Source organism: Serinus canaria, chromosome 2 (genome assembly GCF_022539315.1).
Source record: "Serinus canaria isolate serCan28SL12 chromosome 2, serCan2020, whole genome shotgun sequence".
In the NCBI taxonomy this organism is placed as follows: domain Eukaryota; kingdom Metazoa; phylum Chordata; class Aves; order Passeriformes; family Fringillidae; genus Serinus; species Serinus canaria.
The window spans coordinates 35,319,599-35,345,577 of record NC_066315.1 but is presented as its reverse complement, the minus strand read 5'-3'; the positions used below and the strand labels follow the sequence as shown (position 1 = coordinate 35,345,577).

General features: G+C 38.5%; 1 protein-coding gene across 5 annotated transcripts in view; it reads left to right on the top strand.

Annotated features, from left to right (window-relative positions):
• ANKRD28 (ankyrin repeat domain 28) overlaps nt 1-25,979 on the top strand; it is a 119,943-nt gene that overhangs the window by 23,221 nt on the left and 70,743 nt on the right. The window contains exons 1-3 of one of the 5 annotated variants that reach the window (XM_030226558.2): nt 20,924-21,166; nt 21,354-22,702; nt 23,806-23,889. In XM_030226558.2, coding sequence (XP_030082418.1) covers nt 22,586-22,702; nt 23,806-23,889 — 201 coding nt within the window. In that variant the 5' untranslated portion in view covers nt 20,924-21,166; nt 21,354-22,585. Of the gene's footprint in view, nt 1-864; nt 959-20,914; nt 22,703-23,805; nt 23,890-25,979 lie in introns of those variants that run through there. The other 4 variants (XM_030226565.2, XM_050971630.1, XM_050971629.1 and 1 more) reach the window with 4 other exon arrangements.

Genomic DNA, 25,979 nt, shown 5'->3' with positions numbered 1-25,979 from the left:
GGGCTGAATTAGCAAAAACCAGTTTTAGCTTTCTTTAGTTTTAGTTCTCTGTAGGTCAGCTTATGGGATAGTAAGGTAAATGCAGTGACAGCACAAAGAAAACACTGGGGACATGTTACTACAGCAGTAGTTCCTCTTTGTTCTTGGCTCTGCTGGGGCTGAATATGTCACGTGCCGCCTGGTTTGGAAAGGTGACCGAGGATTGTGTTTTGACCTGAGTAATTAATTTGTCATTAAGACTTAACTAAACAATGTTGTAATCATGCAGTTATTTTGGATTGTTCTGTACCTGCTTGCCACAGCTATTTACATTCTATACCCCCTCTTTACTATGAAAGCTGAATCTTTTGAGGTTCGCTTCCTGCTCTCCCCTTTTGTCCCTCCTCAGGTGGAAGGGAGGCATCTGTAAAAGCTAGGCTTTCTTTGTAAATATCATGTGTAAAGGAGGAGGGGAAAACAATGATTCACTTGTTTTGGTCCACAGAGAGGAAATCCGTCAGTAAAACCTAATAGCAATAAAGACCAAAACAGTTTAGATGAATACATTGAAGCTTCCAGAGATCTCCTCTCTGGCACAGGAAATGTCACATGTTGCTGACTATGCTGCCAGTTCTATCTCTAAGTATTGGCCTATCAATGTGCCAGCTGTGCTTCTTATTTTGCAAAAGAAAAACATTAATTAACCAAGGTACTGTTTTCTTTGCCTCAGTAAACTATTGCAACAGTTTTAGCATACTTAAAACGTTTACTTCTGAGGTGACAGTAGTTGTTCCTGTAAAATATATCCAGTATGTGATATATTGGGTTATATTTGAATTTAGTGAAAGAGGATTTAAGTTCTGAATTTTTTTTCCTGTAAATTAGGAATTAATTTTGCCTGTGGCCATTTCAACTCCAGTGTAAGTGTTCCTGTCTCATGGTGCGTAAAGGCTACTACAGTCACATGGCATTTCACAGGGTAAGACACTTCTGTATAATTTCATTAAATGCTCTGTTTCCTGTTGTGTATTTCCTTGTTCTCCTAATGTTCTCTCAGTGCTTGTATTTATTAAAATAGCAAAATAAGTAAATTTATTTAAATCCACTGTGTGTTCAATGACATAAGTTTCATTGGCTTCCCTTACAGAACTAACCTATAAAGGAATATCCAAAGTGTTTAGAACTGGTATTGTGGATAGACTTCTTAAATAAAAAACACTTATCCTCCTAACTTTCAAAGTAGTAGGGATGTGTAATTTAGCACTGTCTTTATTCTATTTAAGGAAAATAAATCAAGGTTGTATGTTACCCCAATTCTGCCATTTTCTGGCTTGGTTTGATCTCGGTGGGCAGCTCAGCCCCATGTAAGCCCTTGCTCATTCTCCACCAGTGCGATGGGGGAGAGAATCAGAAACATAAGCATGAGAAAAGTCATGGGTTGAGATAAAGGCAGTTCAATCGTGAAAGCAAAAACTGCATGCAAGCAAGGCAAGACAAGGAATTCATTCACCACTTCCCATGGGCAGGCAGGTGTTGAGCCTTTTCCAGGAAAGGAGAAGGCTCAACACATAATGATGACTTGGGAACAAAAATGCAAATGCCATCACTCCAAACGCTCCTCTCTTCATCCTCCTTCCCTCATCTTTATATGCTGAGCGTGATCTCATACGGCATGGAATATCTCTTGGGTCAGTTGGGGTCAGCTGTCTCAGCTCTGTCCCTTCCAGCTTTCAGATCACCAGCCTGCTTGCTGGTGGGGCATTGTGAGAAGCAGAAAAGGCCTTGGTGCTGTGCAAGCACAGCTCAGCAATAAGTAAAACAACCCTGTGTTATTAATATTGTTCTCATCACAAATCCAAAACACAGCCCCATTACAGCTACTGTGAAGAAAATTAACCTCTGTCCCAATACCTGTACACTGAGTACCTTGAGCTAGTGTTTTGTATGCAATGTTTCTGTCCTTCATGTGTTTGGATAAAGGCAACTATTGTAAGTACCTATTTTGGCATATAAATAAAATGCATAGGCAAAAAAGGAGTGAAACTTGGCAGGATGTGATGCCTGTAATTTAACAAGTAAACTGTATGAGGTTATCTGGTTTGTGGCAGCACTTTTTTTGTTAAATGTATTTATTTTGATAGTACCTGGATTGTAGAAGGCCAAGAGAAGAACTGGTTTAGGTTGATAGAGCAGGTCACTGGTGATGGAAGCCTTTAGGAGAGCACAAGTAGACTTTCATTACTGCTTTGGAGCCATGGGTGCGTTTTAGCTTTGCGCCTGAAGTTGCATTTGCTGTAATTTCTTATATGTTGGGGATTTTTTGCTTCATATTCTGAACTCTGTTTTATATGTTTGTCCTGGTTTAGGGCAAATTTGGGAGATGTCCCACTTTCAAGACTAAATATCATTGTTTCATTTGAAATTACAGATTTCATTTTTTTTTAACTGAAGTATGTTTTCCCGTTTAGCCATGACAGTGGCTCTTGACTTGTCTATTACCTTCTGGTTTAGACTAGTTCAGCTACTTCCTTTCTTCCTTCTAGCATGGGAAAATAGATCAAGATTTTTTACCCTTAAAAGTAGTTCTGAAACTGGAAAAAGAGCATTAGTGTCAAGCTCTCTCCTAGGGCTAGAATCTCCCTAGAGGAGATTATCCTATGCTACTATTGTCAGTGTAGCATCTATGGATTCTCTGAACAAAGTAGTCCCTGTTGACAAAAGTCTAAATTAGAGCTTGCTTGCATAACTGCTTGAGTGGTATAAAACCACTGTTCTTCCCAACTTGCACAGGTTTTCTGTAAATTTTTTTTATATAGGTCTCAAAGAAGTAGTTGCTTTGCTCTTTATGGGAGCCAAAACACTTTTAAGCTGTAACACTCTTTTTTGTTGATTCCTCCTGCTAAGCTGCAACACTTATGGAGGGAAAGATATTTAAACCTGGCATAGTGAAAAAATCATAAGAGCTTAGAGAAGATGTAAATCCCATCTTTTTCTTGTCTGTTGAGGAAGAACTGTAGGCTATTTTGGATTTTTGGAAAAGCATTGCAGTTTATAATGCTTGACTTCAAAAGTAAATTTACCTGAGAAGCTAATGTACATAATTTCAGATTATTACTGCTGAATAAAAGCTGAGAAGGCCAGTTTTTACCAACAGGCTGCATGTTCACCAGTTCTAATTAATATGGGTTTTTTTACTGTGGTGGTCTTGTTTTGAAGAAGACCTCTACTTTGAAAGAAGTAGCACCTACATGGTTTTCTTCTGTGTTGCTACTACCAGGTTAGAAAATTGAAGGCTGTTGTCACTTAGCATGTTCTTACCCTATTCCACATACCACTTCCATGTAGACTGTGACATAGAAACAAACTGCAGTAATACTTCTTGCCACTAATGAAAAGGTGCATTATGCAATAATTCATATTATTATGGTTTGAAAGCCCCAGATTCTGTGGCAATGATATTAGGACAATTTTGGTGGAACTTTGCATTCTATATGTTCATGGTAGTATGACAGATTTCTAAGCAGAGGAATTGCTGGATGTAAGAGGAAGTAGTTTCAATTTTTCTCTCTCCAGTCTTAACAACTTTCTTGTACTGGATGAGGAAGATTGTCCTGAAATGGTAGTTTCGGTTGCTGGAAATTTTTGCCTCAATGTGTGGGACATGAACCTCACTTAGTTCATTAAGACCTTTCATGCTTATACAGTAATCCTTCTTTCTCCATGCACTTCTACTGCTTAAACATGAGATTTTCAAAATCAAACCCAAAAGCTGTGATTTGTCTTGGAGCTCTGTATGGGCAAGTCTGTTTATGAAACTGAAGCAAGTAGTAGTCATTTGCTTTTCACAGCCCTCCCAGAGCTGATCTTGCCCTGGTCTCTGTGAGCTGGTCTCTGTTGGGACCTTGGAGCCATGTCCCCAGCAAATGGGATGCTTCTGGCTGAGTCCATACAGGGCCTGGGTTTGGCTGCTGGGGGCTCCCCAGTTGGGGTGCAGTGGAAGCCATCTCCCTTGTGAGTGATGTTCAGCAAAACCCTTTACTTGCAGAGCTTAACAGTGTCTTTTGTTGGTAAGTGTTGCTTGTGGGTATTCCTGACTATACTTAAGCATTTGCAGCAAATTGTTAAAACTGGTACTGTTTGATTAAAGCCCTCTTTTGCAAGACACATTCCTGTTGAGACTAGTAGGGACATCAGATGGTTTCACTATACTCCTTTTGTTTTGTCTGCAGGTTTCTGTAGTTGCTATGATTTGCACAGAGGTGTTCAATTTGGGATAGTTACCATATGGTTAGGATGATTATGTCTTTCCAGGGTTTCAAGGTAAATTATATTCAGAATTTCATCTGAATAGATAGCCAAAGTCATGCTCAGCATCAGGAGAGAAATGGCGCACAGAACTCTTTCAGATTTTTGTTACAACAACTTCCCCAGACTGCTGAGTTTATGTAGCTATTTATTTTGGGCTGTGACTGATATTTTCAAAAGTCTCCTCTATAAGGAATTCTTTGCTATAATTTTCTCTGCTATCAATGAGGAAGAAGATGCATCTTTTTGCATCTGCTTGCTCCAGAAATTTGTAAACTTTGCATATAAAGTTGGGTCAAGTAGCCTAATTATACGAAGCATCAAGATTTGCATAGGTGCTGGGTATTGGTCATTGTATTGGTTTTTGTTCTTCTCTGCCTCCCCTGCCCTAATAAACCTTAATTCTCACTGAGAAGCTGTGCAACTGCTGTAACTGATTCTCACTTGAATATAGGAGATGTTCCTAACTTTTGGCTAGTGTGAGTAATTTGGGAATTTTTCTTCTTGAATCGGAACAATTTTGTTGATATTTAGAAAACCATGCAACTGGTAAAAACCTTTAAAAAATACAACAAAAATGCGTATAAAAAAAGTAGAACCAGCAAAACCACTGGAACATAGAGGTGCTTCAGTTTACTGATACAGGACTGTAATTAGGTTAAAAATGGGCATCCCTTAGTAGGGAACATGCTGTGGTTTGCAGAACCTCCGTCTGCTCCATCAGCCTATGCAGTCAACCTTTGCATCCCGATTTGTACTGTGTGGTGAAGTCAATAGAGGCCTCTGACAATGTACCTTTCTGAGGGGTATGCTTTAACTTAGTCCTCACAGGGAGAAAAGTGGTTATATTTTCACTGGTTTCCAAGAGTAAAATTGTTCATAGTGTTGTTGAAATGCTTCAAAGAACGTTATTTTCCCCAAGGAGAGAGGAATAGATTGGTCTCTTTCCCTGTATAGAATGGTTTGAGTTTAAAGGGACCTTAAAGTTCATGCAGTTCCAATGTCCCTTCCATCGGCAGGGACACCTCTCACCCAACCAGGCTGCTCAAAGCTCCAGCCAGGTCTTGAACACCTCCAGGGATGGGGAGTCCATAGCCTCTCTGGGAAACCTGTACTTCACCACCCTTATAGAAAAGAATTTTTTCCTAATATCTAATCTGAACCTGTCCTCCTTTAGTTCAAGACCATTCCTCCTTGTCCTATCACTCCTTACCCTTGTGAAAGGCTTATTTCCAGCTTTCTTCTAGGCCCCCTTTAGGTCCTAGAGGTTGCAATAAGGTCTCCCTGGAGCCTTCTCTTCTCCGTGCTGAGCAGCCCCAGCTCTCTCAGCCTGTGTTTGTAGGAGAGGTGTTACTGTCCTGTGTGATTGACTTAATGGCTCTCCCCAGGGCTCATTATAACAACTCAATGTTTTTGTTGTGCTGGGGCCCCCAGAACAGAACACAGCTCTCCAGGTGGGGTCTCACTAGAGCAGAGCAGAGGGGGCGAATCACCTCCCTTGGGCCTGCTGGCTACGCTGGTTTTGATGCAGCCCAGGACACATCTGGCTCTCTGTGCTGCAAGCACACATGGCTGGGTTACAGTGAGCTTCTTGTCTGCCCACACACCTGGGTCCTTCTCCTCAGGGCTACTCTCAATCCATTCTCAGCCCAGTCTCTGCTTGTGTTTGGGATTGCCCCAGCCCACATGCAGGACTTTGCACTTGGCCTTGTTGAACCACATGAGGTTCATGCAGGCTCACCTCTCAAGCCCACGAAGCTCCCTCTGGATGACACCCCTTACTTCAGTGTTACCACACCACAATCTTGGTATTGCTGGCAACCTTGCTGAGGGTGCACTTGACCCCACTGTCCATGTTACTGACAAAAATGTTTCAAAGTATCAGCCCTGATACTGACCCCTGAGGGACATCACTTATCACTGTTCTCCACTTGGACATTGAGCTGCTGACTGCAGCTCTTTGAGTGAGACCATCCAGACAATATTTTATCCACTGAGTGGTTCATCTATCAAATCCACATCTCTCCAGTTTAGAACCAAGAATATTGTTCAGGACAGTGTCAAATACTTTTCACAAGTCCAGGTAGGTGATGTCAGTTGCCCTTCTCTCATCCACCACTGCTGTACAACCCCATCACAGAAAATTTCTAAGGCATGATTTGCCTTCAGTGAAGCCAGTGCTGACTGTTGCCACCTTATTTTCCATTTGCCTAATGACAGTTTAAAGAAAGATCTGTTCCATGATCTTACCAGGCACTATGGTGAGACTGGCCAGCCTGTAGTTGCCTGGGGCTTCCTTATTTCCTTTTTTTTATATTCCCCGTTTTCCAGTCAGTAAGAACTTCACTAGGCTGCCATAACTTCTCAAATATGATGGATTAGCTTAGCTACTTCCTCAGGCAGTTGCCTCAGGACCCATGGATGTATCTTACCAGGTTCCATGGACTTGTGCGCCTTCAGGTTCCTTAGATGATCTCAAGCTCTATCTTCTCCTACAGAGGAAGCTTTTTTTTTTTTCCCAGTTCCTGCTTTCACATTCTGCAAATTGGCAGTGTGGCTGGAGCACTTGCTGGTAAAAACCGAGGCAAAATAGTCACTGAGTCCCTCAGTCTTCTACATGTCCTGGGTAACCAGGTCTCTCATATCTTTCCTGAGAGGACCTACGTTTTTCCAAGTCTTTCTTTTATTAATAATGTACTTAAAGTTTTATTTTTTACCCTTAATGCCCTTGAATAGATTTACCTCTGCCAGTGCTTTCCTAACCAGATCCCTATCTGTTCAGACAGTTTGTCTCTATTCCTCCCAGGCTATCTGTGCTTGCTTCCACCCTCTGTAAGCTGTTTGTGTTTGTTCGTCCAGAGGCTCCTTGTTCATCCCTGCAGGCCTTCTGGCTTTCTGCACTATTTCCTGAACTTTGTAGGGATACACTGCTCTTCAGCCTGGAGCAGACAATCTTTGAATATTATCCAGCTCTCTTGGGCCCCTCTTCCCTCTAGGGCTCTGTCCCATGGCACTCTACTACAGAGATCCTTAAAGAGACCAGAGTCTGCCCTCCTCATGTCCGAGGTAGTGATCTTGCTGTGTGCCCTCCTGGCTGCCCTAAGTATCTTGAACTGAAGATCTAGTAGACTTTATACCATCCTTTTAAATGCCTTTTGTTAAGAATAATAATTAAAAGGTAGGATCTGTTTTGTACTGCTGGTACCAGTTGTATTTTTTCAGTTTTGAAGAGCTGCATCTTCTCCTAGTTCCTCAACATCACATGCTAGAAATCTGGAGGCCAAGCTGCTTTGTGGTGTAGATGTCCTCCTATAATTTGGGGCCTGTGTGAAGATCAGGTTCCAGATCTGTCCCCTCATCTGACCTTTTACAATTTTATATGTCTGGTGGTTGTTTTTCTTGACTGACCTGTCATGGAATTAAACTAGAGCAACTTTATTGCAAATCATACTATTAGAGGAAAGTGCCCTGACAAGTTTCCTGGAAGAAGAGTTGATTTCCCCCTCTTTTCCTTATATCTTTCCTGTTGTTGAAGTGGCTGTGAAGATGATGGCTTATAGTGTTTTAATTTAGAAACTGAAAACCATGGTAGCTGATAAACCTTGTTTTGCTCTTCTGCCAATACAAAAGTGATGCATGTCCATATTTAGAAATACTGGAAGCACAGTGCTAGCTACAGTATTTCCAAAATGCACTTGCTGAAAGATAGGTGATTGATTTTTGGGTGGGGCATGCAGTCCATTTTATACATGTTATGGCAATTGTTTAGGCCTGGAAATTGTTCTTTTGGAGTAAATTATTCAGGAAACTGGGTCACCAGACAGCTACAAGCTATCCAAACACATTAGGCATGTACAGATAAGAGACTTTAACATAGACATTATTTGTGTGTAATGGGTACCAGAATGGTGCCTGTTTCTTTCTTTGACTTTTCAAAATTGCAGTACCAGCTATAAAATACTGTGTTGTTATATGACACTTAACTTAAATTACTGGATTAAACAGATGAAAATAATTTTTTTTCCCCCAGAATCTTAGTAATACTGGGTGGGTGGAAGTTCATTGTTGGTTTGGGGTTTTAAATGTTTTTCTTTTCCCTATATTTTTTTAACTGATTCTGGCACCTGGTATAGAAAACCTGAGTCTGAATTTTGACTGAGTTTAAAAGCTGGATGCCTGTGGCACTTAGTATGTGTGGTCTAGCATTTGTGCAGATGTTGTGGTAGCTCTTTAATGCAAATAATGGGGAGCAGAATAAGTTTTATTTTTAACTGTGTTATCTTGGATTCTTTCTCCAGTGTGCACTTCAAGATGACCTCATTTTAATCTTTTATAAATGCAACTACATGTGATATTTCCATTGCTGCTGATCAGATGGTGATAGTAATGACTGAAAAATATGCTCCTTCCATGATGAAAGGAATTTATTGGCTGCTGCTTTTTGGCAGGGTTGGGAGGGAATGTTGTAAAAATATGCTGACTGGCAGTTTGCTTGTTCCATCACTGTTAAAGCCAAGAGTTCTGTGGGGCAAGAAGTTGGATGTTTCTCTGATATGGAAAGTGAATCTTTTTGTCCTTCTTGATCACGTTTTAATGCTACAGGAATTCCACTTCAATATATGTAAAACAAAGTTTGTATTACGTAAAGAGTAAATGCTTGAAAATCTTTTCCCTTAGACTTGGTAAAGAGATGGAGTAAAGGCTTATTTTTACATTTGCTTTTAATAATTTTCTTTTTAAACATGAAAAGTTTTACAGATTTTGCCAAAACATTAATATTGTATTAATTAATGTTTTAAGTACTTCACAGAATATAATTCAAGTGGCCTTTCCTAGAAGGTCAAGAAATTTGAAGTAGCATCTCTAAAGAAATTACATAATGTAGCTGCATTTCATTTTTAAGAACTGACAATATCCCCTAAATGGCTTTGTCTTGCATATTTAGGTAAAGATAAATCATTCAAAATAATTATTTTTTTTCCATGGATATTAACATTTCTTGGATAATATTAATTCAGTTACCTCTACAGTATTTAAAAAGAGTTGGTAATACCCCTAGCAAATAACATTACAGGCCTATTACATATATATTAGTCTTTATTTTTCACAGTTGACGACTTTATAATTTTAGTTAGCAAGGAGTAGTTTGTTAGATTATCAGTCTTGAGATAAATAGTGTGTGACTTGACTATTTATATGGATATGCCACAGAGTTCTCAATCAAGAAGGAAGAAATGGCAGAGGTTTGTTGTTTTTTTCATACATGTCACCCTGTTGGAAAGAGTGAAAGGTAACACACTTCTCCTTCCAGTATGAGGATCTGGAGGAAGTAGTGAATTTTATTAATATTCTTAGGTAATCATGTGTGTATCTTTGAAGGTTTTCACATACTTCAAGGAGTAAAAGGTTTTTGCGTACTGCCAGAAATTTATCCAGAGGCTATTTCTGTCATTTGGGGAGGAACATTTCCAGTTTCATTCTTCATATGGCAGTAGTCCTATTTATCTTCCTGGTCTCTCTGTTCTGTGAAGAGTTAGAGCAGCTGTGCTTGCTTCCCTTCAGTTTGTAGGTTCTGAAGCTGGAGAGAAAAGTTACCTTGTCCTTTTGTCTTCCATGATTCAGTGTTTGTGGGGGGCAGAGTTCCTCACTGCTCATCAAAAATTAATGCTAAGTAGTTTCTTGCTGAGAGGAAAGGAGCAATATACCAAATGATGTCATCTTAGGAAGGAGAGAAAAACAGAATAAAGAGAGTGTAGACCTTAAATGTTTTTTAAATGGCCATGAGGTGTCAGTGTACGTCCAAAAAGAAACTTGGGTGATCAACACTTCTGAAAAAATCTAGGTAAGATGTAAACAAATAGGACTATTCCTAACCATATTACTGACTTCTTGTTACTAAATATTGAAGTCTTCCTAATATGTTTATATCTTATAGAAATCTGGTATTTGTTTTTCACAATACTTTTATAAAACAAAAGTTGTCTTGCCAAGAAGAAGTAAAAACAATTGCATACAAGATGCCCTGTGGCATCGTTTTTGCCACAAAACGACCAAATACTCTCCCTTTTTATACCCACTTATTTGTTGAGCGGGGTTTTGTTATTTGTACGTTCTAAGATACCTAATCCAAAAGGAGTGTTAGAGGCAAGGATGTATAGAAGGTAATGTTCTTAATATTTTGAATAAGTAATATGCAGCTCATGTGTATTGTGTATTATGTAGTGTTTTGATCAGAATCTTTTTGATTCTGTATGATAATACTCCTTTATAATGCAATTTGTTAGCTCTTAAAAATGCCAAAATTTACTTTGCAAGTTCTCCTCTAGGTGTCGTCTTAATTGAATAAATCACAGATAGAAGCCAGTGTTAGTAAGATTTTGGAAGACATGAAGCCCAAAATAATCCTGATTGAAAAAAATACAAAACCCCCCCCAAACTCACAAGTTTTAAATCATGTTGGATAATTGTGTGAAAGTTGTAAGTACCTTGTTGTGCTTGTATTTAATACATAAATTGCTTTTGTGTGGATTCGGGATGCATAATTGGTTTTGTCTGCTTTTTTTGAAAATTCTCTAGTATTTTCTTTATAGAGCCATATGCTTTATAAATACTGTTATTACTGTAGGAACAGTTTGAGTAACACAATCTGTGAAATTTCTATGTTGCAAAACACTTTTTTTTAAGGAAATTTATTAGGAGCAATTTACATATTGAATAATGGGAGGAGAACAATAATTCTTTGCATGACTATGGTTTTGTGTATTTAGAAATTATTTAAGGAGTGATATACTTGGTTGTAATAGTCTCCAAGTTTGAAAAAGTTCAGGTGTTATGAAAACTGTTTTAAGATATTTTAAGGAAAATATAAGAATGGAATGGTTCTGATACATGGTTGGTGGAGGGAGCTCGGTTGATGGGGTGTGGGTTTGCAAAGCCCTCTCATCACTGTTGCAATGAGCAGTTTGAACCCTCCCGCTGCTGTGTGCCAGCTGCAGGCCCATGGTGAGCTGGCTCACACAATTCACCAGCCAAAAAAAAAGGAAATAGGGACAGTTGGGTCATACAAGTTGCCTGTGCTGGCTCAGGAAAGGGATGTGAATGTGCAAGGATCATGTGGGGAAGGGAGGAGTGAAGAGCCTGTCTGGTGACCAGCAGTTAAAATCAGACTAATACATTTTTTCAAATGACTCTTAGGGAAAAAAAAAACCAAAACAAAAAGCCCAAACAAACAGATTTCTAGGGTGGTAAGAATTTAATTAGCATTCTAAGTTATACTCTGTTGCATTTTATGAAATTTCATTTGGCAACATATTTTTTAAGCAAAGTGCTTTTTAATCTTCTAAATACAGAATTGAAAAATTGTTAGGAAAAGTATCTAAGGAGTGAAGGTTGTGTTCATGCTCTTATCCTGTAGTGAGTGATGTGTAAGAGCCCTCCTCCTGAAGAGCTGCTTCCCTTGTGGGCATTGTGGGGAGGACTCCTTGGAAGGTTTGAAGCAGTCAGGGATGATTTTTGTCTGCAGCTGTGTTTCTCCTTGCTTCTTCTTTAGGAGAAGCCACATCTATTTTGGCAGCTGCAGAAGTTTTAGATGAGCTCTCTCATCCTGTAGTAGTGCCTGCATGTGTGTGTGTGAATATGTGGATTTCATCCAGCTGTGTTTTATAGAGTGTTTTCAGTTTCCAGGAAGGAGTTTTTTTCTTGGACATGAGGGAGGTGTGAGGGGTTCCTAAAAACTTCTAGGAAGTTTGAGATTTCCCCAGGCAGCAAATCCTGATGCTTGAGGCAGATGTTGACACACACTATTTTAAAGATAATCATAATAATTTGTGTACAGTGACACTGTTTACATACTGAAAAGAGAAAAAAAAAAAGTGGTATCCATAGCAACTGGGATTCATTTTGCTCACTTACATACAGTGTTTTGAGTCCTGGTATGTATGGAAACCAAATTTAACATGTGAGCAAGCCAGCTGAACTGTGGCTTCTGTGGTCACAGTCTATTCCTATCTACCCAAAACTGAATTAAAAGTATTGCTCTAGTAGGAATATTATATGCATTTTTAGTATTATAATAGTTAAATATTTATTTTAAAATTTGTTCCAACTCTTATAACTTATGTAAGAGAGAACAGATTTTAAAAAAGTTTTCTTTAAAAGAAAACTTTTAAGTCTTCTAAAAAAATTATTGTATTTCCCTCCCAAACTCCATCCTGGGAAAAAAGCCCTCACCATTAAAATGTGCCCCCCTTTTTGCCTCCTCTGTCCATGCAACATCACTCATTCCTGGGTGGAACAGGGAGGGAGAGACTGGGTTGTAGGCAGATTGTACCATCACATGACTAATGAGTAGGAAAATCTGAACAGAAACTTTTAAAGGCCACAGTTTTTCTGTTTCCTTTTAGAGCTATGAAATAATTCAGCCTCTTCCTTCCCTCAGTATTATGGATTCCCTCAACTTTCTACTAGGAGAGTTTCAGTAATGACAAAAATATTGAATAGGTATTTTGAAGGAGCAGATTTTGTAGTCCTTTTCTTCTTGAGAAAATCAGAGCTTTGTTTTGAATAGCAGAAATTGTGTGGTCCTCTTTGAAAATATATGCTGCTATCACTCTGTCATTCTAAATAGTTTCTTCTAGATAATGCATTTTAGTTCTTTTACTTATCACACTAAGTGAATAGCAGACATCCATTTGAAGCTGAGTAAACTTTCCTTCCCTAAGATGGTGAGATTTGGAAGTGTTCTCTTCCTGATGCCCTTCTAGTAGAGGTAAAGCAGCCTGTACTGTATAGTTGCTCCTACTTAGGTTTTATCTTTGTTCCTCACTCCAACCTGTGTTATTTCCCCTTTTGGTCATTTAACCACTGGAAGCCAGTGAGAGCTGTTTAACACTTTTTTGGATGCATTGTTCTGCTCTGGTTCTTAGTTTTTCACAGGGTGTTCATTACTTCTCACTCTTAATTGGTTGTATCTTCTTGCTTCTGTGACTGGATTAACATTTTGTCAGTTTTTGCTGCTGAAATAACACAACTGTGAGTCCAAGCAAAACATGGACTAAGATAAAACCCTGCTAATATTGCTGAAATGAGACAGGTAATGCATTGTTTGTTATAGCAGCATATCCAAGCTGATTCTTGCAAATATGCTAAAATCAAACTTAGATCAGCATAATTAGCAGTTGGAAGTTGGTGAGCTTTCTGACCTTGGCTAGCAGAGATAGATCCACTGAGCTTCTTGTGCTTTGGGGGGAGGTGGAGGGGCAAAAAACCCTCCAGCTCTTTCCTTTTTACTAATTCTCTGATAGTTGAATGGTTCTGTTGAAGGCGGGTCTGTCAGTGTTGTTTATTTTTTTGAATAGGCAACTGCTGTTTATTACTTGAGAAAAGCAACTGGTTCTGGAAATGTTCTAAACTGATGTGAGTCATCAGTGAAGGATTTAAATAGTTGAATATGATGTTTGTTTCCTCCCTTCCATGGCTCAAAATGGTATGAATCATTTTTTTTAGTGTTTCCCAGATAATAGTCTGAGTGGAAGTGGTATGTGTTTCTGACTCAAGTTCCTAAATGTTGGTGGAGCACTCTCAACCACTGCTGATTTTGGTCATGTGGGAATTCCATAGGAACTTCTGACAAGTGTATAAAAGTAAACATTTTGTAACTATGGCAACTTACCCACAAGGATTGATGTGGTTTGTGGCATAAAACTTTGAAATTCCTCTTCTGACTGGCATAACTAACATGACTTTTCTGCCTAAAATGTGTTAAGTTGTATAGGATAAAAATTCAGTCATGAGAATCACTTTTCAAGTGTGTAGAATGTCTCGTAGAATGCTAGAATTTGTGTTGCATTTTTATATGGCTGCCTGCTACTGTTCCAAAATTGAGGTGTTTTTTATGAACCCACATCTCTTTTCATATGCTTTTAGCTAATTTCAGGTTTCCATGTTCTCCAGTGTTAACTGTACTGGTGCTGATAAAATTAGCTAGCGAATTTTACAGGGGAAAGAAAAGGGGGAAAGGAAAAGAATGGGCACATGTGTTTTAAAGAATGGTATTAGCAGGGTAATCTGGATGTTACCTGGAAAGGATTAACTGATTTGTCTGTCATCCCAAGCTCATCAAATGTGCTGCAATGAAGGTTTTATATGTCATCAATATAGTGGATGGAGATTTGGATTGAATCAGAGTGACCATAGGCAGCAGAGCAATTCTCATTTCTGGAAGTCTCTCTGACTACCATTTTCTTCTTCAGAAGCTCAGCAGCATGGCAGCCCAACAGAGTTTTAATGAGGAAATTATTAACTTTATGCCAGATTTCTTGGCTCCAGTTAGAACCTCCTCATTTTCAGTCTCAACACCAGCACTGTCCAGTGCTGAATCTGGGTGTTTTGCATTGTGGTGCCTTTCCTTTAAGGGGGTTTCCAGTGTTCCAGCTAAAGAACCGAGGTTAGAAAAAGAGCAAAGGATAAAGGTTATTGGTTTATAGCCCATCCAGCTAAATGATCCTCTGTGGGGAAGCTGAGTCCTACAGACAAATGTAATGTGTTCCTAATCATCTGCTGGAGAAACAGCAATTTGTTCAAAAACAAACCAGAAAAGCATATAAATCCAGGGAAACTGGGACTTGTTCTTTTCCCATGCAGCAATGAAAGATCACACTCAGGTTTTTTTGAGCAAGCAGCTGCCAGGTGAGAATTGCTTGTTTTCCTTGGGATACAAACATAGAGAATTTGTTGCAGTGCATCAGAGACAGAAGAAGTGTATCATGCCATACATTAGAAAATCCCAAGGAATTTCTGGTATTCAAAGATGCAGTCTCTGAGAGTCTTGTGGTGCTTTTGTGTGTTATAGTGTCTGTCCTTGAATCCCATATGCTATCCACAAACCCCTTAATTCCTACTGAAGACGGAAGAGCAAACCTATTACATGGTGAAAAATAAGGCAATGTTATGTTGACCTTCTGTGATGTGGACTAGTTTTTCTCTAATGAATAATGACTTTGATTTTTTTTTTTTTCTCTGCGGGAACAGTATTGCAGGAAGAAATTTTCAAAGAGGAAATATGTAAAATCAGCACTTCCTCTGTTCTTCTTGAGCATGACTATAGATCAGTAGAAAAGTAGATCAAAGGAGATGTACTAATTCTTCTCAGTGTATGTGTGTACCCACAGGCCCAAAGGGAATTCTCTTAGTTATTTTACCAGCTGCACTAATGTAATTTAGTAGGATCATATTTTAGTTAATTTACAGGAGTACTGTGTACAATAGTGGTATAAACACTTTCAAAGCAAGGTGATAGATGATATAAAACTATGATTAGAAATTCTGCAGTTGTTATTTGCTCCAGCCAAGGAACCTGTTTCTTCTCCTTGGGAAAATGTAGTAGCATCGTTCCCTGAAGGATCAGGCTGTCAATGCCAGCTGTGACAGTGGGTTGTTCTTCCAATGTGTCTGGGTTGTTATTTTTGCTCTGCTCTTGCTGGCGTTCCTGTCCAGCCTCACCTCCCAGCAACAGGCTGGGTGTGCTGGGAGAGGGTGGTTGACATGTGAAAGAGCAAACGGGAACTGCTGAGACTGAATCTTTGATTTTTGTTTTGTTTTCGTCAACTCTGCTTTTAGAGCTGGTGTGCACAGCTGAAATTGCTGCCCTCAGTAATTATTCCTGGAAGGACACTGTGGTTATTATTGTAATTGATGCCATTTTCAGTGCCAAAACCCAGAATTGGCCGGGGACATGATACGAGCTGGAAGGAGATAAGGAGGCCAGAAAAATTGCTTCTATCAGTGTCTTTTCTGCATTTGCTCTGCCAGCAGGTGGAAATACTTTCAACAAACCTGTGGGCCTTGCTTTTTGTATTATGAAAACATTTTTAAAAGCTGTCATGCTTGCAAAAACCTTAAGTGTACAGCTAATAATTTTGTGTTTGTGTGGGTTTAACAAATGGTGAAATGTTTTGCCTGCTTCTCTTTTTGGCTAAACTGATATTTTAAGATAATATGTTCTCCATTTTCCAACAGAAGTCATCTTCTCTCACTTACCCTCTCCTAGAAAGAAAAATTGCTTAAAAAACAACCTGCCTTCTGTCCAAAATCCAGTAGCTAAAGCGGTTTGTCAAGGTCTTTGTCTTCATGGATGCAAACTTACCTTAACTGTTATGTGGATAGGTGCACCTTTTTGTGGTCTCTCTCCCTGAAACAGGAGTTGTTTTGACTTCTACTCAGTTTTACAAGACTGACAATACCACAGTCAGACTCATGTGGTTGTTATTTAGAAAAGCTGTTGGATGTAATAGCTGCCTTCTGTTTCCCAAAAGACAAAGAGCTGGCTGCTGTTGGGTGCAGCTGATAAATCTGAGCACACACATTTTCTACAAAGTACCTTGAGACCGTGAAGGACTGGAGGACCTTGAGACTGGAGAACTTCTTTTATGTACTCTGGGTTAATGTAAGAATGATTTGTTGATTTTTGTTTACAGGGTTGTACACTGAAAGTGCACAAGGTACCTCCTCCTGCCAGTGAATTTAAATCTGGCCTAAAAGAAAAGTATGCTGAGTGATATCCTAGCTAGAAAACCTGTTGGAAGATGCAGAACCCTCATATTTTCACTTTCTTTTAAGAGAAACAGGAATTGCATTTGCTTTTCTGGGTTTTGGTTTGTGCACAGTTTGATTGCTAGACTCCATATTTTGGACACCAGTGATAATTTCTTTCAGGTGTTTACTTATCATGTACTGTGATGGCTGTATGGTCCTTCAGCCAAGAGTTTGTCTGCATTGTTCAGACATATAGAAGAGAAGTCTTAAACAGAAAATTGCTTAGTAGACTTTTAACACTTTCAAGGTGCTTTATTGCTCTTTGATCAGATTATATTTTTAACATATTACTGGGTGTTTAAGTATATAACTGAAGTTTGTGTCTGAATCACAGGCATTTTTTATTATTAATTTTTCTTACGTTGCTCCAATTGAGAAAAGTTAGAATGAATGCTAAGTTATTTTTCTTCTTTGTGTTTCAGTTTTAGCTGAAATGGCTTTTCAGATACTGGATTTTATTAACTGCCAAGTGTTCAAAGATAGTATGTGACTATGTGAAATAGTTCTTTAGATTAACAGAGCCTGTATAGTTGCATGAGAAAAAGTAGGAATTGCCTATAGTATCATGAAGTGCAAGCAGAGCTATTTTGCATGTCCTTAAAAGCGAACTGGGAGTCCAGGGGTTAAAATTTATTCCAGATGCAGATGCTCTGGAATAAACAGAACAAAACTGGGAAGAAAGGTACTAATTTCTTGCTTTAGACTGTTCTCTTTCCTGACTCCACCTCATTCCCTCAGGAGTGGGGAGGAAACAGCAGAGGAGTTCAGATGAGTGACTCATGAGAAGTGTTCTAGAAGTATTGTAACTTATATTCATGGTGATGCTGCACACTCATCTCTGTCTGTATGTGCTAAAATCAGCTTATACTGGGGCATGCCTGTTTACTTAGAGCTGTAGCTGTTAAAAGCAATTTTTGTCTTATGAAGAAATACACAAATTAGGTATTAGGCCTTGCAAAGTTGATATATGACTTGGTTTTAAGTTTTTTTCATTTTTACTGGAATCTGACAGAACAATTTTCTTCCTTTCTTAGATCCTTTTGATCATACAAAATACTACCTGAAACCAGTTGAATTAAGCTCAGCCCAGAAAAAACTTTGTACATGCTGATTGGCAAGAAAGAAATCTTTATCTGAGTAGATTCTTTGATACTGATTGTCCTTTGGTTTTTGGTGTCATCAGCAGGGCTGCTACAGTCTTTTGCTTATTTGTTCCTAGAGAAGAGGGCAGATCCATAGAAAAGGTTGCTATTTTTAGCTGATTCAGAGTACATGTTTATTCTGTCTACTGTGGATGGCTGACATCTGTGTTTTAACCTGCAGGTTGCATTCTTTTAATATATTCTCTTTATATGCACACATTAAAGACTCTTGAAACTTGACTTACTTAAAGACAAGTGTAGCTTGAAAATTACAACATTTTTTTTCCTTACAGCTACCATGTCCTTAAAAAAGCCTTTATTTTCTCAAAAATGGATATCATCATTGCACTTCTTAAAATTTGAGAGTTAAGTGTGGAGATCTCACTTTTTGTGGAGGTCATCAGATCACCACTCAAACCCCGTAGACATGGCATCCTTTTATTAAGTTAGGCCATTTTTGAGCCTTCTTTCCTACTTCTCATTTCATAAGCTTTTGAATGGAAATAGATGACATTTGGAGAAGATGGATGATGATGACCTGCTGTCTTCAGTTATTTTAAGTTTTATTAATACAAACTGTTTGAGATGCAATTTTCTCTATACCTTCGCAAAGTTCTGTTATGATTCCTAAATTAGTTTGAGGAACAGAAGCTTAAATTAATAATCTTGAATTTACTCTGCTTTCATTCTCTGTTGCTATTAACTCTTCTACACAGAAAGTTGTTAGTCTAGAGAAGCTGCTGAAAAATTGAAACCTTGGTTTGGTTTCTCACAGTAGAATTCTAAACAGCTTTTGTTTTTTAGCAGACCTCTTAGATAACATTAGAAATTGCATTTTGCACACCAGAACATACTTTGCATGGTTTTTTGAAGTTGAAAGAAGAGGTCATTAGAGATGCTGTTTGCATTGAGATGAAGGCACAGCTTTTGGTTGAAGGGGATGTAACGGGGGAAAAGCCAGTTAATTGTGAGCAAAAATTAAATATCCAGAACTGGGTTTTCCTTTGGTAATGGAAGCAATTGCACACACACAGTCCTATCATGAGCAGGGTGTTTTTGCTTGCTTACATGGTTTAGATTGCTATAGAAATCAATATAATATTGACTCAGTTGTGTTGGTTCTCTTTCTAATGCAAACTGTGATGTACTGGCATTTAACTCTCTGTTGTAATGTTAGAATTCAAAAACATACAATGTTAGGTGAGATATATGTTAACTTGCTTTTGGAAATAGTTTATAGTGATTGTATTAAATCTAAGATCACTAGAATAATTATCAGAGTAAATTAAAACGTTCTGAATTTTCGCAATTAACTGAGTGTGAAAGGTACTTCCTAAGGTAACGATTGAATTTCTAGCTGACTTTGAAGCATTAATTACAAAGGTAAAAAATGGACCACATTCAGATAATTTGAACTAAGTTAGGCATTATCTCTACCTAGCAATGTGTCCACTTGGTGATTCCAAAGAAAGCATATGGAACCCTTGGCATTTGCTTACTGCATAAATGTACTGACTCCTGAAAAGTGTTCACTTACACTGAACATATGGACTTAGCTGGAAAACCATTATCTAGCAAGTGTGTGTGTGTGTATCATATGAAGCCTGAGTATGCATTTTGTCAGTGTTTTGCTTTTACACATAAAATCTGAGTTTTAATTTTTTTAAAATGCATGTTCAGTTATGCAAAAAGCTAAAGTGTCTGTTCCTTGGGGCATTTTTCACTAATAGAAAGCAAGTTATTTTCCATGTTGTGGTTGTTGTGTTCCATAGCAGACAGTAGGGTGTTGCAATAGCTGAGCTTTGAGGATGTCCATAGTTTATTAGAACTAGTTCTGCTGTGGCCAAGAAGAACATGAGTTGTCATATGTACTCAGGTGAATCTGTGTTGTTGCTTTTTAATAAATGGCTGAAATGCTAGAACAAAGCAGTGCGGTGTACAAATATTGCTTTTTTTGTAATTAGGACCAAAAGTATGAGATTTCAAAACAACTGCAGTCTATGAAATGAAAAGAATATATCTATAAAGTTATTTGTTAGTTTTGAGACATTTTAATCTGAAGTTTCATCATGAATCAAGATCTGGTGCTATATTCTGCCAGGCCAGGACCCTAGAGGTCAGCGAGCCCTTGACCAAGGTACTCTTTTGCACTTAGAATTAAGTTTCACCTGCCCAAAGTGTCAGGGGAAAGGGAGGTGTGTAAGCAATTCATTAAGTTACCATAAAGCTACGGTAGGCATTTTTGCAAAAGAGTTCATGTAAGCTTTTCCTCTCTGTGGCCCCCAAAGGTGGGAATTCAGTACGTCTGTTTATATCCAAACCATTCACACACCATTTAAGCCTGTCTTTCTCTCTGTCTGTATTCCTGTGTGAAATCTGAGTGCAAATACTTTATTGAAGAGCTATAAACTTGCTCACCATTGACAAATTCTGCTCTTAGCAGCCACTGAAGGACATCAGAATTGCCTTCATGCTGCACAGCAGGAGCAAAAACCCTCCCTCTGTTCCTGTAGCACTGAAGCTTATCCAGCAACTTTTGACAGAAGCCATTTACATAATACACCCACGAGCCAGCACCATTTAGGCAGATTCAAGCTGAAGTATTTATTCAGCAAGTTGTAGGGCTTCATATTATACTTCATTATTATGGTATATTTTAATAATATTATATTTAAATTATACTTAATGTATTTTTTTTAAGCTGAGGTTGTGTTTGTCTGTACTAATTGCAAAAACCCACGGGTTTGGTCGTTAATAACTGGCTTTTTAATAGTCAGCCTATTGCTTTAAGATTCTACTTTTCATTTAATTTTCAGAAGATTTGTGTGGGGCATTTCTTGTCCTTAGTGAGTTAAGTGAGGACTGTTTTGCTGCTCTGACCAGTGCCATATGAAAGCAGTTAAAGCGCTGGAATTGTTTACTGCCTAAAGTGTAGTTAGTCAGCAGAGCCAGTACACCACATTTCTTTGCGGCTTTTAGTGGAAAATATTAAACAGTGGCTCTTTCTTCAGTTATAGAATTTTTACGTTTTCGGCTGCGTTAGTCACCGAACTGGCGCAGGCTGCAAAGACTGCCCCCAAAAAAAGCAAACGGCGGGGTTTTTTTGGTGCCGGAGGAAGTTGCCCTGGGAGCGGTGGCCGGGTGCTCCGGTAAGTGACATGTGAGCATTACTAGGCATTGCACCCTGGCAGGCTGCAGTGGCTGCTCGCCAGGCTGCTGCTCAGGGCAGCGCTGCCGTGGCACTGCTCGGTGCGCCGCTCCTGCCCACCCGGACAGCCCAGCTGGTTTTTGAGCTTTACAAGGCTATCTGCTGATTGTATAATTTAATTTGTCAAGGAAGAAACCTGATAAGCAGAAGCTCTAACTGAAGAGGAGAATCAGGTTGGCGCAGTGACAGATGTTCGGATAAAGAAGTTGGCTCAGAGAAGATGTACAGAGTCTGATTTTTTTTTTTTTCCTTTTTTTCCTCCCCCTCAATCTGAATGAAGACTATCATGGGAACTGCATTCACACGGTGATCAAAAGAAACACTCGAGTGATGAACTGCTTTTGCAGAAGTCTTCTAAGGCAGTAATTTGAGCTTTCGTGTGCAGTAGCTAGCTTGTTTTGCTGAAGCATTCCTCCTCGACAGTATTTCTGCCTTACGTATTCCCTGATGGAGAAGCCACAGCTTCTGCCTGATGAAGGAGAAATGAACGCTCCGCTTTGCTCGTGTCCCTGACGGAGTAACGCCGGCTGCGCTGATTTTGCTGGATTCAGCCGGCAATATTATTCAAGGAGTTCATTGTCCCTGTGGTCTGACTCATTGCATGTAAATGTGCTGCAGCCGTGCTGCACGTTGCAGCTATTTTCTTGCATGGGAAAGATTTCTTTTCCTCTGAGCAGGTCCTGAATAACTGCTGAACCGAGATGTGTTTTTCTGTCCGGACTGTTTTTGACATTGAGAAAGGAAGCTGTAGAATGGCAGGATGATCGGGAGGCACGTTTATTTTCAGTCACCAGAAAGCCTGTGAGGGCTGATTTAAACTGACCTTGCAGGAGTGGGAATAGCTGCGGCCGTCTCTCTCGGGGCAATTGTTCCTTGTTCTGTCCTCTGCAGGACGGAGTTGTGTCTTCTGCAACAATGACTTCTCTGTGGGGGTAGAAGGACGCTGTGGAAGTTGTGACATTAACAAAGACAAATTTGCTTCTGAAAGGACAGCTGTGTGTGACAGTGAGTGCTGTTCTAATGGAATTGGATCTTGGGATATTTTTATCAGCTGTTCCACGGTTTTGTTATTGTGGTTTCAATGCTTAGGGACTTTTTATTTTATAAAGAACAACTTTTTTTTCAGCAGTGTCTTGAACATCTCATGGTGTTTAAGTCTGGAAAATGAAGTGTGGGGGGGGATTGGAATGTCCCTTTCTAGATGCTAAGACACCAGCAGTAGCACTCACAAGTTGGTGAGGGCCTGTGAAACAGGTGAAAGTATTTCCTCTATGGTCACTACTGCAATACCTGCAGTCTGCTTCCAGAAATACCATTGCTGGCATTTTCTTGTTTGCTTTTGCTTCCTCAAACGGATCGAATGAGTCGAGTCTGTATTGTTGTTTTGGAGGAGGAGGAAGATGATTCTCCCACATTTATTTCCAGTTTACCTCAGGAAAATGTATCTGTACATCCATCGCCCTCTGGAAACGTGCTGGTAAGGCATGTTGTTTGTTGGCATATTTCCTGCTTATAATGCTCTCTCAGATACCGATAGCTAGATTCCTAAGATAAGCATGAATATGTGCAACATTGAAACAAGATAAGGTGATAAAATCTGCATGTAATTAAGATGGAAAAAGCTGAAACTTAGTGGTAGGATTTATGTTTGCAACGGTCCTTTCTATTTCATGTAACCTTATTTATGGTGCAGCAAGAACAGGTCTTGATTCTTGTGTAATAGCAGTGGGGTTTTAGAAGGCTTGGGGAAGTGTATTTCAAGTAAATGGGTTTTCCCTGCTCTACTTCTCACTCTTCAATAGTACATTTATGCCATACCACTTTAGAAGCTGATGTGATCATTGTATTATAATCATATGCTGTGTTTATTTTGAGAACTGATAGAGTATATAGTTACATCAAACAAGAGCAAATGTAAGCTAAAATAAAAATTACCATAAGTCACAATCTTGGTATAACTGTTAGATTCAAGTTAGCACTTTCTGACAATGATCAACACTGGGGACTGTGCTTTTATTGCTTTTAATTATTTTATTCTGTCAAGTGACTGACTTAAATCTTGCTAGCATACCTCAGCAGCTTTTCTTACTTACTAAGAAATCCTGCTATATTTAGTAATAGATGTGTGTGAGTGTGAATTTGTTACCATACTTATCTGATGCACTTTGCTTTCCCACTCTGTCTAAACAGGTGAAAGACTTCCAGTAACTTGAGTCACTTGCTAATGTAAAAGGGGATTGTTTGCTTATACTGTATAGAATTTGCAGCATGTAATGACAACCCTAATTTTGTTCTAAGGCATTCTCTTTTCAGCTGTTATAAGCTTGTCTTCTCACCTCCTATTTTTTTCTTTCACGTATATATTTAATTAACTTAGAGGATGTCTGTGTATTTGAGGTTTTTAAAACTTGCAATTTCTTTGATTCTAAATACTGGTGCTGGTTTCTTTGTTTTACTGCCTGGAATGGGGTTTCTTTGTCGTTACCTTGGGTTTCTGTTATGTATCAAAAAACCCTGTATGTGTACCACTAAAACATAAGATGGGGTTTTATTTTAAGATGTGTTTTTTCTTCATTTTAGCCACCATTGGTTCAAGCTATATTTAATGGAGATCCTGATGAAGTTCGCGCACTAATATTTAAGAAAGAAGATGTTAATTTTCAGGTAAAATGAAATATAATTATCTCTGAATATATTTTAATTCTGAATATATTTTAATTTTGCTTGCTATATCTTCCTGCTGTACTAATTTCTTGAAAACTTTGCTAATTCTTGAGCTGTACATTTTATATTCTAGGCTAAGTAATACCTATACATGCACTTAATACTGGGATTCAGGTGTGTAGCTTTGCAGATTTGTGTGAATAGTAAAGACCTAATTTTATATTCCTTGTAAGTGGAATAAAGACACAAGTTACCCATCAGTGCTTGGGTAACTGCAAAGTTTGTTTATACAGTTGCATCAGACTAATTTTGAGAAAGCTATAGACTGGTTGAGTGTGATGCTGTGTAGACTTAATTGTTTTTAAATTGAATATAGCATATAGTATATATGAGACAATTATAAGAACATAGTCTGGGGTTTCAGTAGGTACATTTAATAATGGATTTTAAAAAGGGAAGCTTAATGATTGTATTAGTAAGATTGAGAAACTGGATTTTTATTTTTGCAGTGTTGCAAACTCAGGCACTGCAGACGTAAGAATTATACTGAAATGGTACTAAGTTTGTTCCACTGGGTGATATTCAAGATTTGAACAGCATGCAGTTACTGTATTTCTATTAAAATTCTAATATGCGTATTTGACACTGTGAAAGATAATACAGCATAAACTCTTTACATGGATTAGAAATTGCTTTGATTATTACAGCAAGCTGACAAAAAACCTTTAGGGCTTATGCTATAGGAATGTATATAGCTGTTTCTCCTCCAAATGCCTCAGAGCAGGAGTGATGCTAAAGGGCAAAGGCTAAGATGTAGTTGCTACCTAGGGGCCCATTTAAGACCATAGTGATTGTTTATACTTTCTTCGGGGGAGATGTAAACCAAAAGCAAATATTTAGTTTAGTATGTCTCTTTTGACATTTAAAAGCATTCTGCAGAATTTACAGCTGAGAAATGCTGTGTGAAATGTCCCAGTGTAAGGGAGCCCTCCTATTGTCTTGAAGAGCTTGAGTAGGACCTTATATAGAGAAATTTTTTTCAAATCTGAACTTTTGTTTGATAAGGTTGGACTTTTTATCCTCTTTCAGGAGTTTCATATGTCCTTAAGCAAGATTGTATGATGAATTATACCAAAAGACTTAATATTATTTTTAGTTATGAGAGCATTAGTTTTGTATCCTTCCCATGTCTGCATCTATATGCTCTGGTCACAGTGCCATTTTTATTTCTGGAAGATAATTAGTGTTGTTACTTTGTATTCATTCATGTGTTAAGTCAGGTTTAGCATTCATAGCTATAGAGCTTGTAAACAAAGTTAGATTTACTATCTTTCTCCTTTTTTTAAAACTGTATATTACCAAAGCCTCTGCTGTATTTCAGCATGTATGAGGGAGTGGTTGGGTATTGGGTTTTGTTCTTTCTCAAGTTTTGTTGAACACTTGCAAATAAATAGGAAGATAGGAAGTCAACTGATACGCTTAAATAGGAAAGCTCATATATTTGGCTGTCTTTGAAGAGAATTACTTCAGGTTGCCAGGTACTTATACTGTAGGAAGAATAATGAAAATCTGGAGGTTTTTACATTTTATGTCCTAATTAATTTTTTAAATTAAATTCCTTTCTGTGGGTACATCTCCCTTTAACAGAACATGTGTTCACTAGGTGTTAGCCTAGTAACACCCAAGGTGTGGTTAGAGTCCACTCAGGACAAATATTCCATTTTCTCACAACCACCTTCTTCAGCATAGGGAAATGCTTATCACACATGACCACTGTTTATTATCATGGGAATCCTAGTCCTGCTACAGTATTTATTATTAAATTTACATTTATCCTTTAAATGCTGTTTGTTGGAATTAAATAAGCATGTAAATTCTCCCATTGTCTGTAGACAATGAAGTAGACTGCCTAATACATTTTTCTGTGTATCTTTGTGCATTTTATTCCTGTCCTTGGGGTTTTTGTTGAAAACATCATTGGCTGGATGTAATATAACTCTACATAAGTCTAGATCCAGAGTTGCTGCCTGAGTTGTTATAAATTTGTGTGGACAGAAGAAGGGAAAAAGTGAAGAAAATGCAGTAGTTAT